A 12,236-nucleotide genomic window follows, 5' to 3' on the forward strand; every position below is an offset into this window, starting at 1 on the left:
GTTTTTCAGTCTGTAGAAAGATGTAGAACATTTATAAAAACAACCCTGTTATGAATTTTTGTAGCTGCAGTATTATTATATTATATTATTTTAATTAACAAATAGTATAGATAATCTCTACCATGCACAATTAACTACAGTTTACGATTATGCACCCTGCTTCCATCCTCTCTCTTTACAGTAATACAAATAATTTAATTGCTGCTATAGTGTCTTATAAATGCTGTTCCTCTATGATACTGAAAGGTAGGTCTTGTGTCTCTGTACACACTGTGCATCCTTGCTTCATAATAACCCTGACGCTAAATGCTCTAACTCAGAACTTCAGCTGAACAATGAAACTATTTTCTTTTAGAGCTGATGTACAGCCAAAATGAACTCTGTTTGCAACACTGAATCATTTTCCTGTTATCACTGTAAAGTTACTTTGAAACAATCTGTATTTTATAAAGCAATATATAAATGAAAGTTACTTGACTTGACAGAAGCAATAAAGGAAACATGCATGGTGGTTTAAACACCTTGTTAAGTTCCACAGAAGAGTACCGGACGTGGTTGGCATGATGATCAGCTTGCACTGTCAGTGTACATCTGTATTAGGTGAATAACTGTTTGAATTAAAAATGTACAGATGTACGTTTTAAATACACTTGTATCACCAAAAACACGATTAATAGCAAGATAGACTGGAATTTATTTTTTTAATGAAAATATATTAAACATATATTTCCAGTTATGCAATTTACAGTAACATATATGTCAATATCATTTGAATCCTTGAACACAGATTTGAAAACAGGATAACAGTACAACATACATCAGGTCACCGTTTGGCTTAAATGCTTCTTTTTTTCTTTATTTTTTTATCAACTGGATAAGGATTTTGACTATATGCACAACAACATGTTGCAGTACTTAAAAAGTTTAATAAGTTTCATTAAACTACTTTTTCTGACATATTCTTAAATTTAGAATACAACCAACAGGGAGCTAGAAGACAAGGCGAGGGAGGTTGAGGCAGGTGGTTCAGGTCTCCATTCAGAAACAGATGCATTGGAGGAAGCTGGTTTTGGATATAGTACACTTGTGCACTGCACGCCTCAGTCTATGTTGGATGTGATGCGATATCTGAGATCTCGGAGACAGAAATGAAATCAGCAACTCTCGGGACGTTGTTGCCACGATGCACCTGTCCAGCAGGAAGTGGCACTACAGTCGAGGTCAAAAGAGGCTGAAGGACTGAATATTGACTCTTCTCTTGAACATAATCAGATCTCAAACAATATCATGATAAGGTTTCAAACTTCCCTAAAACATGCCAGAGAGGGACAGCTATGAGCAGGCATTCGTGGAGCTTACAGGCATGAAATTGTCAGAAAATGTTCCTGATTTTTCACTACGCTTGTTTTATAAAGTGGTCCAAATTGGATGATGTGTTCTCCACTGCTTTTGTCGCGTTGCATTGGTACATCTGGGTCATCTGAACTCTCACAGTAAATAAGAAGAATGGCTGCGTTTAACTTTAGATATATCCCTATAAGCACTTCCCCTCTGAGGAATCCCCACCGCCATTTTGAAGTGCGTTCAACTTCGTCAAGTGGACGAGGGAAGATTATTTGGACAGACCCTCGCCTCCTCGATTTTGACTGAGGGAGCGAGTCTACTCATTATGTTCTCTTCAGGCAGATCCATAGACCATAATGCAACATGATTGTGATGTCACAGCACATCACGCTTAATTTACCCCCATCCCACACATTGGATTTATTTTGACATTTAACCGCATAATACTTGTAGCTAACTTAAGCTGACTGTTTGTTACACAGTTTATTGTATTATCATTTTTGTTTGTGTAATTTTTATATATTTTCTCCAACGGCCCAAGCATACATACAGGCCTATAGAATGGTCTGAAAAACAAACTGATAAGGAAAAAACTGTAATTAATAAATCAGCTCCATAGCGGATTCCAGTGATCAAGGGCTTATGGCGTTTCATTTAAACACATTGCAAGGGTTCCGCCAGTAGTGGGCACTCGTGCAACGCAAGCAATGACGTGCATCCGAGTGAGCAAGATGGAGGGAAGATAGCGAGGGAAGGGCCTAAAAAAATGGACTTAAACGCAGCCCGTCTGTCAATCGGCTCACTCCCAGCATGCTTTGCATTCACACTGTCCCAGCCTCTTTGAACAACAGCAAGAGGATAAACATTAAACACCATTTTTGCTTCCAACAGGCACAATTCATTAAAAAAAAATCTGATCTTTGATGGAAATGGTTGTACTTCTACATACACGTTTAAAATTTTAAACACCTTTAGTCAGCATCTCATAATAATAATAATGATGACAATTATAATAATCAGAGCAATAATTACAGTTTAGCTATAATAATGCATAATGTCTTAAATCTACTCTTTAGATATGTTCCATCTCTTTCTCCTCCATTGTTCAAAAAGTTTCTCAAATGTTTGTGTTCGTCCCATTACATTGTCCCCGACATACAGCAACTTAAATATTTACAATGATTCATTTACAACCAATGGCTCTGCCCATTAAACATTTTGTCCTTTTTGGAGATAAAAAGCTCATGGCACAGGGTACGTTTGTCCAGTGAGTTTAAAAGAGGCTCTGTGGCCCGTTCACCCCTTGACTCACATGGCCAGTAGCTGATTTAGTGCCATGCGGAACTGCTGTGTGCAGCCCGCGAGCTCCCGCACCCTCTCGGTCATGTCTCTGGCGGACCCTGGCGAGGGGTACTGCAGGGCTGCGGTCTTGGTGCTCACCACAATGTCTTTGAGCTTGTCGCAGAGCGTGTTGCTGTGCTGGGCCACCCTGTTGCGCACCTCGGGAGACTTGGCTTGCCTGGAGAGCGTGTCTCCGATAAAGACGAGCTTGTGAGCGCTGAGGATGACGAATTTGCTGTGGGCAACAAAGATTTTGGGCGGCTGGTTGTTGTTGATGGAGGAGTAGAACGCGTCGATGGCGTTGGTGAGCGTGGTGATGTTGGCCTCGCACTGCTCCATGTAAAAGAGCAGCAGCTGCCGGTCGCCCATGCACAGCTTACTGCGCGGCGTCTGAGGGTACTGAGAGGGCGGAGTCCAGCCCGAAATGTCATTGTTGATTGGCCGAGAGACTTCCTGCTCCAGTCGCTCAAACTGCTTCAGCTGTTGTAGGGTTAGGGACACGAGTGAATAATATTGCATTTAACAGATGAACAATAAAGAACATTGTACATATATAAATAAATAGATGAATAATAAAATGTTTATTTATATAAAATGTAATATTTGTGTAGGTATAAGTAATGACATCTGTATAGTTAAAAGGATAATTTACCCAAAAATCATTTACTCACCCTCAAGTTGTTTCAAAACTGTATGAATTTCTTTCTTCTGCTAAACACAAAAGAAGATATTTTTAAGAATGTCGGTAACCAAACAGTTGATGGACCCCATTGACTGTTTGGTTACTCATATTCTTCAATATATCTTCTTTTGTGTTTAGCAGAAGATGAAATTCATCCAGGTGTGGAACAACTTGAGGGTGAGTAAATGATGACAGAATTTTCATTTTTGAGTGAACTATCACTTTAAATTATGTATATGTCATGGAATAAATAAATAAAAATGTGGTGTATAATGTGGTTGGTATGTGATATAACAGGGCTCTTTCAACTCTTTAAATTATTGTTTGATCATACATTTATTTTTGTAAAATTTACAGTATACGTATGTATGGAAATAAATGTATATAAAAAAAATACAGATTCTAAAATTCAAACAATGCTAATGTTAAAAAGCTGAAGCTCAGCTAAATGTTTCAAAGGCCCAACAAGTGGCTTTGTAAGCAAGTAAGCATTAAGTATGTAAATAAATGTGGTAACACTTTACAATAAGGTTCATTAGTTAACATTAGTTAATGTATTAACTAACATGAACTAACCATGAGCAATACATTTGTTACTGTATTTGTTAATCTTTGTTAACATTAGTTGATAAAAATACAGCTGTTCATTATTTGTTCGTGTTAGTTCACAATGCATTAACTAATGTTAACAAGTCCAGTTCATTATTAGTTCATGCTAACTAATGCTGTTAACTAATGTACCTTATTGTAAAGTGTTACCATACATGTCTTCAATACTATAGCAACTATAGTCTCATACCTGTTGTTGTTCCAGCACAGTCTTATTGTGTTTGATGCTCCCTTTTTCCATCAGCTGTCTTTGGTTCTTTTCAAACTCTTCTTTACCCTGTAATAGAAAGTTAAAATAAATTTTTTTTATGAATAAATAATTTACTGTCTATGAATAGATGGGTGAATTACAGTTTGTAATGCATGTTAAAAAATGTGTCAACTTGATTAGATTAAAAAAGAACAAGATCATGTTAAATTATTTGTGCATAACCAAATTCATATTCATAAGATAAGCCTTTGCTATTACATGAAGTCACAACCGACATGCAACTGTTCCCACCATTCTTTAAAAAACAACAAAAGTGCATGTGCATCCCATCCATCCATTCTTTGACTTCAAACAATGTGCACTGACAAGTTTCCATTCAATCCATTGGGTGGCAGTAAAATATCACAGTGAAACTCAGCCATTTTCAGTTGTGGAAATTACAGAAGTCATATGTGCCCCCTCTGATTTTTCAGCCAACTGCATTTTCAAAGGCGACTTGCAAACAAAAAGATATATACTGTATTTATATCTTTGATAGTTAAATTGCACAATTATTGTAGGTAAAAAAAAAAATGTAGCAGAAATGAGCCAATATGGTCTGTCCAGTTAAGTCACAGCTTTCACATACTATTTTTGCAATATATTAAATAAATAGAAATATATAAATAATACAGATGTACATTGTTTTTTAAAATACTAAATTATCATACAGTTTATAATAACAAATATAATTTGCATGACATCTGAAAGATGAAGAGATATCTGTGTGACTGAACAGAATTGATCTTATCTGCACAGTTTCAGCAAAACTTTTGACAGAACACACAGCAGACGCATAACAGCTGGTGCTAAAGAAAGATGTATGTGGGCTTTGAGGAAAAGCAGTTCTGCACATGCAATCACAGTGATTGATGAGAAGGTCTGAGGCTCGACACAGTGGGGATTACAGGTAGAGCCCACATAGGGTCGACACGCAGATCAATGATCATATTGCTGGCTGAGAACATACACCTGGATCTTGTTCTCAAAAGGAAACAAATTAACATTTTGGGATGATTTAATTTTTAGCGTACCTGTAAATGGACATAATCGTAGTCCTCCATCCAACCTTCCTCTGTCGTCTCGTGCGGCCTGTCTGGAGTCTCTTCCTCAGCTGAGAATTTGGGAGGGGAGGGTAACGGGCGGGACTGGATGTTGCCCCGTTCAGGTGTGCCTGACTGATAGGCTGAGATGTTGTTGTTGTTGGTCAGCTGACCCAGCATGTCTGGAGTATGGGGAACGGGTGGTAATGGTAGCTGCTGCTGTTTGTTTGTCCGTTTGAAGAGCAAAGAGGCATTACCATGGAGAAACGATGCTAACTGCTTAGTGTCATCGGGCACGCCGCGGGCACACATGACCAGCCGGTCTAGGTCGTCCCCACCGGTGCCTGTAGATGGTGCCATCAAGGCTGCGGGGGACCAGCCCAGAGAGTCCAGTGCCTGACTGTACCTCACCAGACCTTGGAAGGCCTCTTCCATCTTCTGCACCTGCTTGCCAAGCTTGGTCTGCAGCGTGCGGTCAGTGGCCTGGGTGGCGTTGGCCACGGCACCTCTAGCGAACTCCAGCAGGTCCCGGACCGCCACGCGAATGCGGTCCACGGCCTGTCGGATGGCAGGGAGGTTGGACTCCATCGGAGTGGGGCTGCGCCAGTTCCCACTGATGAATGACATTAGGAGGGACACGGAGCTCTCTACGGCCTGTTGATGACGGGTCAGCCGCTCCATGGCCTGGTCCAGATCCAAGAGCAGCAGGCGACCCGGCCCAGAAGATTCACGCACCGGCACCATGTCCAGAGAGGACGTGGAGTGGTTACTTCGAGTGCTTCCTGTGCTGGACGCCGACAGGCGTTTGAAGCTGACCGTTAGCTCCTCTGTGGCCGCTGCGTCACGCACCACCTGAGGAGGCACATCGTAGATGTAGTCACCCGATTCTTCAACTGACGGCCGCTCGCGGGGGAAGTCATACACATCTGCAGGGTGGTGGTCCTGTAGGCCACTCTTCCGCAGGCTGGCAGGGATGTCATAGATCTCCTGGCCCTCAGGCTGCCGAGGTGGAGGAACATCATACACGTCCTCTGGTATGGGAGGCTCGGGACCGCCAGGGATCTGAGACGTAAAGGCCTGGTTCTGATTCTCTAGGCTCTTCATCTTGGCAAAGTGAGGAGGAACGTCGTACGTCTCCTCCCTGATTGGACCATCTGGAACATCTTTGCTGACAGATGGAGGAATGTCATATACCTGTAAAGAGGAACAATGTGTTTACCAAAACTAGCCTGGTATAATCAAAACCAAACTCATTAGGGATGTCCTGATATTAACATTCCGATGCTGTTGATAATTTGTCAATCATTTTAAATGTTACAAGTGAATTTAGGAACCACAAACAGTACAGTATAAAAATTAATGTTTTTTTTTTCTTTTTTTTTTTTTGCTAAAGATTACATTTAACTTATTAAACGATTAGTGTTTTTAAAGATCAAGTGCAAGTACGCATAAGATGATAGAAAAGGTTATCTAAATGTAAAAAAAGCGGAAAGGAGCATTTAAATATATTAAATATTGGAACAATTAAATATCCAATATATGTCCAAAATCTACCTTTAATATTTCTAAAATTGGTCAATAACCCAAATGGTAACGAGATGGCTAGAACTAATTTAAGGTATACACAGCATTTGCTAAATAAATACTTGTTTGAAGGGGCTCCAAGTGCTTTTTTTTTTTTTTTTTAACAGTTTACATTAAATATTCCTCTAACCTAACCCGATCAGAAATTCTTTCTGCTTGTGAATTAATTTACACTCTAGTTTTTACTTTCATTGGGTTAGCTGAGATGGATCAGTAGTGGGCAGAGTTTTAGAGGGGCAACATGTGTTTGAAGTGAGTGGAAAATTAATTTGCTAAGTCTGACTAAAGCTAGCAAAATGACTGAAATTGCTTACAGAGCCTAATCCGAATGTATTCTGTAATTTTTTGGTTTTGTTTTTGTTTCGGGGAATTCAGATCTCACCTTACGAAAAAGAAGTTTATTCAAGTGTACTATTATTATACTTCTTTTAAACTAAAAAATAAGAAAGTATACTTTCAGTCAGTCTACTTTTTATGTACTTCTCAGAAATATACACTCACCTAAAGGATTATTAGGAACACCATACTAATACTGTGTTTGACCCCCTTTAGCCTTCAGAACTGCCTTAATTCTACGTGGCATTGATTCAACAAGGTGCTGAAAGCATTCTTTGGAAATGTTGGCCCATATTGATAGGATAGCATCTTGCAGTTGATGGAGATTTGTGGGATGCACATCCAGGGCACGAAGCTCCCGTTCCACCACATCCCAAAGATGCTCTATTGGGTTGAGATCTGGTGACTGTGGGGGCCGTTTTAGTACAGTGAACTCATTGTCATGTTCAAGAAACCAATTTGAAATGATTCGAGCTTTGTGGCATGGTGCATTATCCTGCTGGAAGTAGCCATCAGAGTATGGGTACATGATGGTCATAAAGGGATGGACATGGTCAGAAACAATGCTCAGGTAGGCCGTGGCATTTAAACGATGCCCAATTGGCACTAAGGGGCCTAAAGTGTGCCAAGAAAACATCCCCCACACCATTACACCACCACCACCAGCCTGCACAGTGGTAACAAGGCATGATGGATCCATGTTCTCATTCTGTTTACGCCAAATTCTGACTCTACCATCTGAATGTCTCAACAGAAATCGAGACTCATCAGACCAGGCAACATTTTTCCAGTCTTCAACTGTCCAATTTTGGTGAGCTCGTGCAAATTGTAGCCTCTTTTTCCTATTTGTAGTGGAGATGAGTGGTACCCGGTGGGGTCTTCTGCTGTTGTAGCCCATCCGCCTCAAGGTTGTGCGTGTTGTTGCACTTGACTTATACTGACAGAAAAGTAGAAAAGTATATTTGGCTTATACTTGTACTCAATCTTTTGATCGAAATATACTTAAAAGTATAATTAAGTATTCTAAGTATACTTGGCTTGGTAGTTGTGTTAACTCTTTTGATTGAGTAGCCTATTAAATACTTTTTTTTACATACTGTCTTATAAACTTCCATTGTTTGAAAATATTGATTTATAAAGAAAACAGATATGTTCCTAATTCTGAGTATTTGAATTTCTGTGTAGTCATAGGAATTTACTTCAAATCTACTTAACTTTGGACTATTTTGACCATTGACAGAATTTTCAGGCTATCCATGTTTTCACTGTTATACAGTAGGGGGCGCTATTACACATCTTCTAATACAGAATCTCCTGATCAAAACACAGGTGAAAAATAAGCAGAAACAAGTGATTTTACACGTTATGTAAAATAACGTGGTCATAAAACATTAATCAGTATACAAGTTAAAAACTGCAAACGTTACCAAATTAAATGTCGAACCCATGGAGAGGAAACGACAGTGAAGCTTTGGCGTGTTGATGGACTCGATCTACTCCATCTATGTTTTGATCATCGTTCTGAATCCGATGAGGTCGTAGTCTTTGAAAAAAATGCTATTTTCTCTGCTTTTTGTTTAAAATGTAGAATTTTTTTTTTTTTTATGAAACTTACCCACATTCAAGTGTTGATAAAAAGGATGCATGAAGCTAGAATAAAATGTTTTTAAAATGGAAAGAGTTAAAGTACAATTAAAGATATATTTCAAATATAAATATTTATACCTAAATAGGAACATAACAGTGTACTTAAAGTGCAAAGATAATATATAAATAGTAAGTACGATGTTAAGTACGATATAAGTACGATGTTAAGTTTGCTTAAAGAAAACTTACAAGTATGCCTGCAGTATAAAACTACTAAACTAGTTTACAGAGTCTACTTCAAAGTGTACTTTCATAAACTAAAGTATTCGACTAGTAAAGTATACCTATAAGTTCACTTGTAGTATAGTTGCAAAAACTAGTTGTGTACTCAAAGTTTACTATTGTTACACTTTACAGTATGCTTAAAAGTATACTTTTATTCACTATAAGTAGGCTAATTTAGTTCTAAGTAGTTTTGAAACAGTACACTTACAAGTATACTTCTAGTACATTGATATTAGTATACTTAAAATTAACTTTAAGTATACTTATTTTTTGTAAGCGTCGGCAACCCCCATTAATGTCCAAATCAAAGGTGTACATAAAACTAGAGTGTAATTGATTTGTATCAGTCATGCATGGAGACAAAGAATAATTGTTACCGTTTGTTGGTAGTGCAGCTGGCTCTTGTCCACACTAGGTGGAGTGTCATAGATCTCCTGACCATCTCTACTGGGTGGGCCTTTCATTGCCATTGGAGGAGTATCATAAACCTGTGGCCCAGTGAAAAAGGAACAGGGTCAGAAAGACATAAAACTAATTTACTAGTTAAATAAATGAATTAAATACACAATTAAGACAGAAGAATGTCAGATCATGTCAGTATAATGACATAATTAATCTTGCAACAGAATAAATCAGTGACTATACGTAGATTTGACCTGAAAAGGAAAGAGCCATTTAATAAAACAATTTGTGTTAGTTGAATGCAGTTTAATATGTCTGCAATGTCTAAGCACGGCCCAGGGGTCACACAATTCGGTGGGTCACAGAATCGGCACTACACTGGCACCTGCCATTTTTAAAAAGCCACGTAAATACAGTTTACATATACTGTACTTACTCCACGAATTAACTCTATGAACATGGAAGACAGCGATAGATAGCATTTACCTGTCGCCTTTGTCTGTGGCATTGTGTTCTTTTCTCAGCCTCAATGATATGTAGCACTGTACATTGTCGTAGGAGATTTAATCTCTTAGCCCTCCTTTTTGCTCTTTTTTAAATGCATAACTTGTATGTCTACATTCAATCCCTGTTATCACGAAACTGAACACACAACAAAATCTGATCACAAAGTCCTTCAACCTCAACCAAGTTGACGTTGAATACCGTGCTTAAATGACTTTGGCCGGGCTAAAGTCACTTCAGAGTTCCTACTGGCAGTGCAAATGCAACCAGGAAAATTGCCCAAGGGGAAAATTTTGTTCTGGTGGCGAGTTCCTATAACTGAGTTCCTATAACCCAGTGCGAAAGCCCTATTTGTCTTTTTCTCCCTCTTCCTTCTGTCCATAGTTTTTTGTGCATGTCAGAGAGAACACAGGTATACACAATAGAGGACACACTCCCACTGATGTGGAGAGATTACAGGAGCACAATCTCAGACAGGAACAGCTGGAGGAAATCAGCAGTGCTGCAGAGATGCTGACCTCCACCTTCACCCACCATCCCTCTCTTTCTGCTACCTGTTCAGTGGCTCTGTGGTCAGGCTGAGTCTGATATATATCATCTAAATAAGGGCATATTATTAATTAACTTTTTTTTTTTTATGTAAAGCTAATCATAAATACATATCAAGAACTGATAGGAATGTAAAATGTGTACCTTGAAATGCAATGTAAGTCGCTTTGCATAAATGTGATTATGCCAAATGCATAAATGTAAATGTAAATACTAGTAACTACCCCAAACTTAACCCTACCACTTCCCCTAAAAAAAAAAAAAAAAAAAAAAATTATATATATATATATATATATATATATATATTATTATTATTTTTTTTTTTTTTATTTTTTTTTTTAAATGATAATAGGATTTATTTAACTAAATCAATCTATATTAGTGGATGTCATCGGATATCTCTAACAAGAGGTTTTTGTCAGATTTAGCTCATTTTTGAGCACAAATTTGCCCCCAAGCTATAGTTAAATAAACCTCCCGACATTTAGCTATTACAGATTTTATCGTTTTTATAATGTATATGACAGAGCTACGTACTCTATGCACTCTCATCAATACAAAAACAGCACTGACTCGAGTTTCAGAATGTGCCATAAATGAAGTGTGACTTCCTGTCCCAATGTTCTGTCAAACCTGTGACGACTGATATAAATATCACATAATGCCAGCAGCTCAACTGGTACAAACAAGAAAAAATAACCACACACACACACACACACACACACACACACACACACACACACACAGGCCCACAGAATGTTAGTAGGTTTAAATTAAAACCCAATAAATGTTTAATAGTGCTAGCAGTAAAAGTTGGATTTTTCCACTACTGCATTTGAAATGGGTGAAATGAGGTCAAGGGAATTTGGATTAAAGTCTAATCTTGTCTGAGATAGTGTCACACACACTTAGGGACTGGTAAATTTCAATAGTACATTTTATTTTAATACTTATATGCATTCAAAATTTAAACCAGCGGTTCACAAACTGCCCTCTAAGGGTTGTAATGGCATAAACATTTCCAGAAAAAAGATTTCTGAAGTCATGTCCACTCTATACTTCTATCAATACTGCTCCAATCACACACATACACACACATCCTTACACAAACGCCATTAGCATTTATAATGTTGGCCAAACAATGGCTCTCAATCTGTTGTGCGCCCCCAGGAGAGCCTGCAGCCAGAGACGGAGGCAGGAGAAACCATGAATACCAAAACCTCTCACTGAGCATCCAGCAGCGCTCTGCCAGCTCCATTTGATTAAACGATTGTGTTTTTCGCTCTGTATCTGAGAGACGGTGATTTGTTACAATGAATATTTGGAGCAATTTTGGGAAGAAAGTGTTTTGGCTTTGGCTTCTTGTCGGCATGAAAAATTGAGAGATTTGACCGCACTGACACTATTGGATGAGAACAAAACTTGAACTGAATTGAGCTACAGTAAATGATGTTTTGCTTTATAGCTGAATTGACTTTGTTTCATAATTTTGAAGACGAATTTTGCATCATTGACACTGGTATTGAACTGTGTCAATACACAATGTTATTATCAGCCACAGTTCAATCTAAGTTTATGTTTGTTTTACACCATTTGTGTTTTTACATTACTTCTAATGTTGTGTTTTGGCCACAAAATGACGAGTGATGTGCCTCATCTTATCTGCCCTGTTTAATCCACTGCTCTGTCATTTACAGCATGTGCTCTGGTCTTTGCCTTC

At 38.4% G+C, this 12,236-nt stretch overlaps 1 protein-coding gene across 3 annotated transcripts in view; it reads right to left on the bottom strand.

The window, feature by feature from the left end:
• Window positions 1–1,103: 1,103 nt before the first annotated feature.
• Window positions 1,104–12,236, bottom strand: part of LOC307160130 (breast cancer anti-estrogen resistance protein 1-like) — an 86,513-nt gene continuing 75,380 nt past the window's right edge. For all 3 annotated transcript variants that reach the window (XM_079873999.1, XM_079873997.1, XM_079873998.1), the window contains 4 exons: window positions 9,439–9,549; window positions 5,261–6,463; window positions 4,167–4,253; window positions 1,104–3,165 (listed from right to left, as the gene is read on the bottom strand). In XM_079873999.1, coding sequence (XP_079730125.1) covers window positions 2,653–3,165; window positions 4,167–4,253; window positions 5,261–6,463; window positions 9,439–9,549 — 1,914 coding nt within the window. In that variant the 3' untranslated portion in view covers window positions 1,104–2,652. The remainder of the gene's footprint in view (window positions 3,166–4,166; window positions 4,254–5,260; window positions 6,464–9,438; window positions 9,550–12,236) is intronic.

Source organism: Squalius cephalus (assembly GCF_949319135.1).
Source record: "Squalius cephalus genome assembly, chromosome: 6".
Classification (NCBI taxonomy): Eukaryota; Metazoa; Chordata; class Actinopteri; order Cypriniformes; family Leuciscidae; genus Squalius; species Squalius cephalus.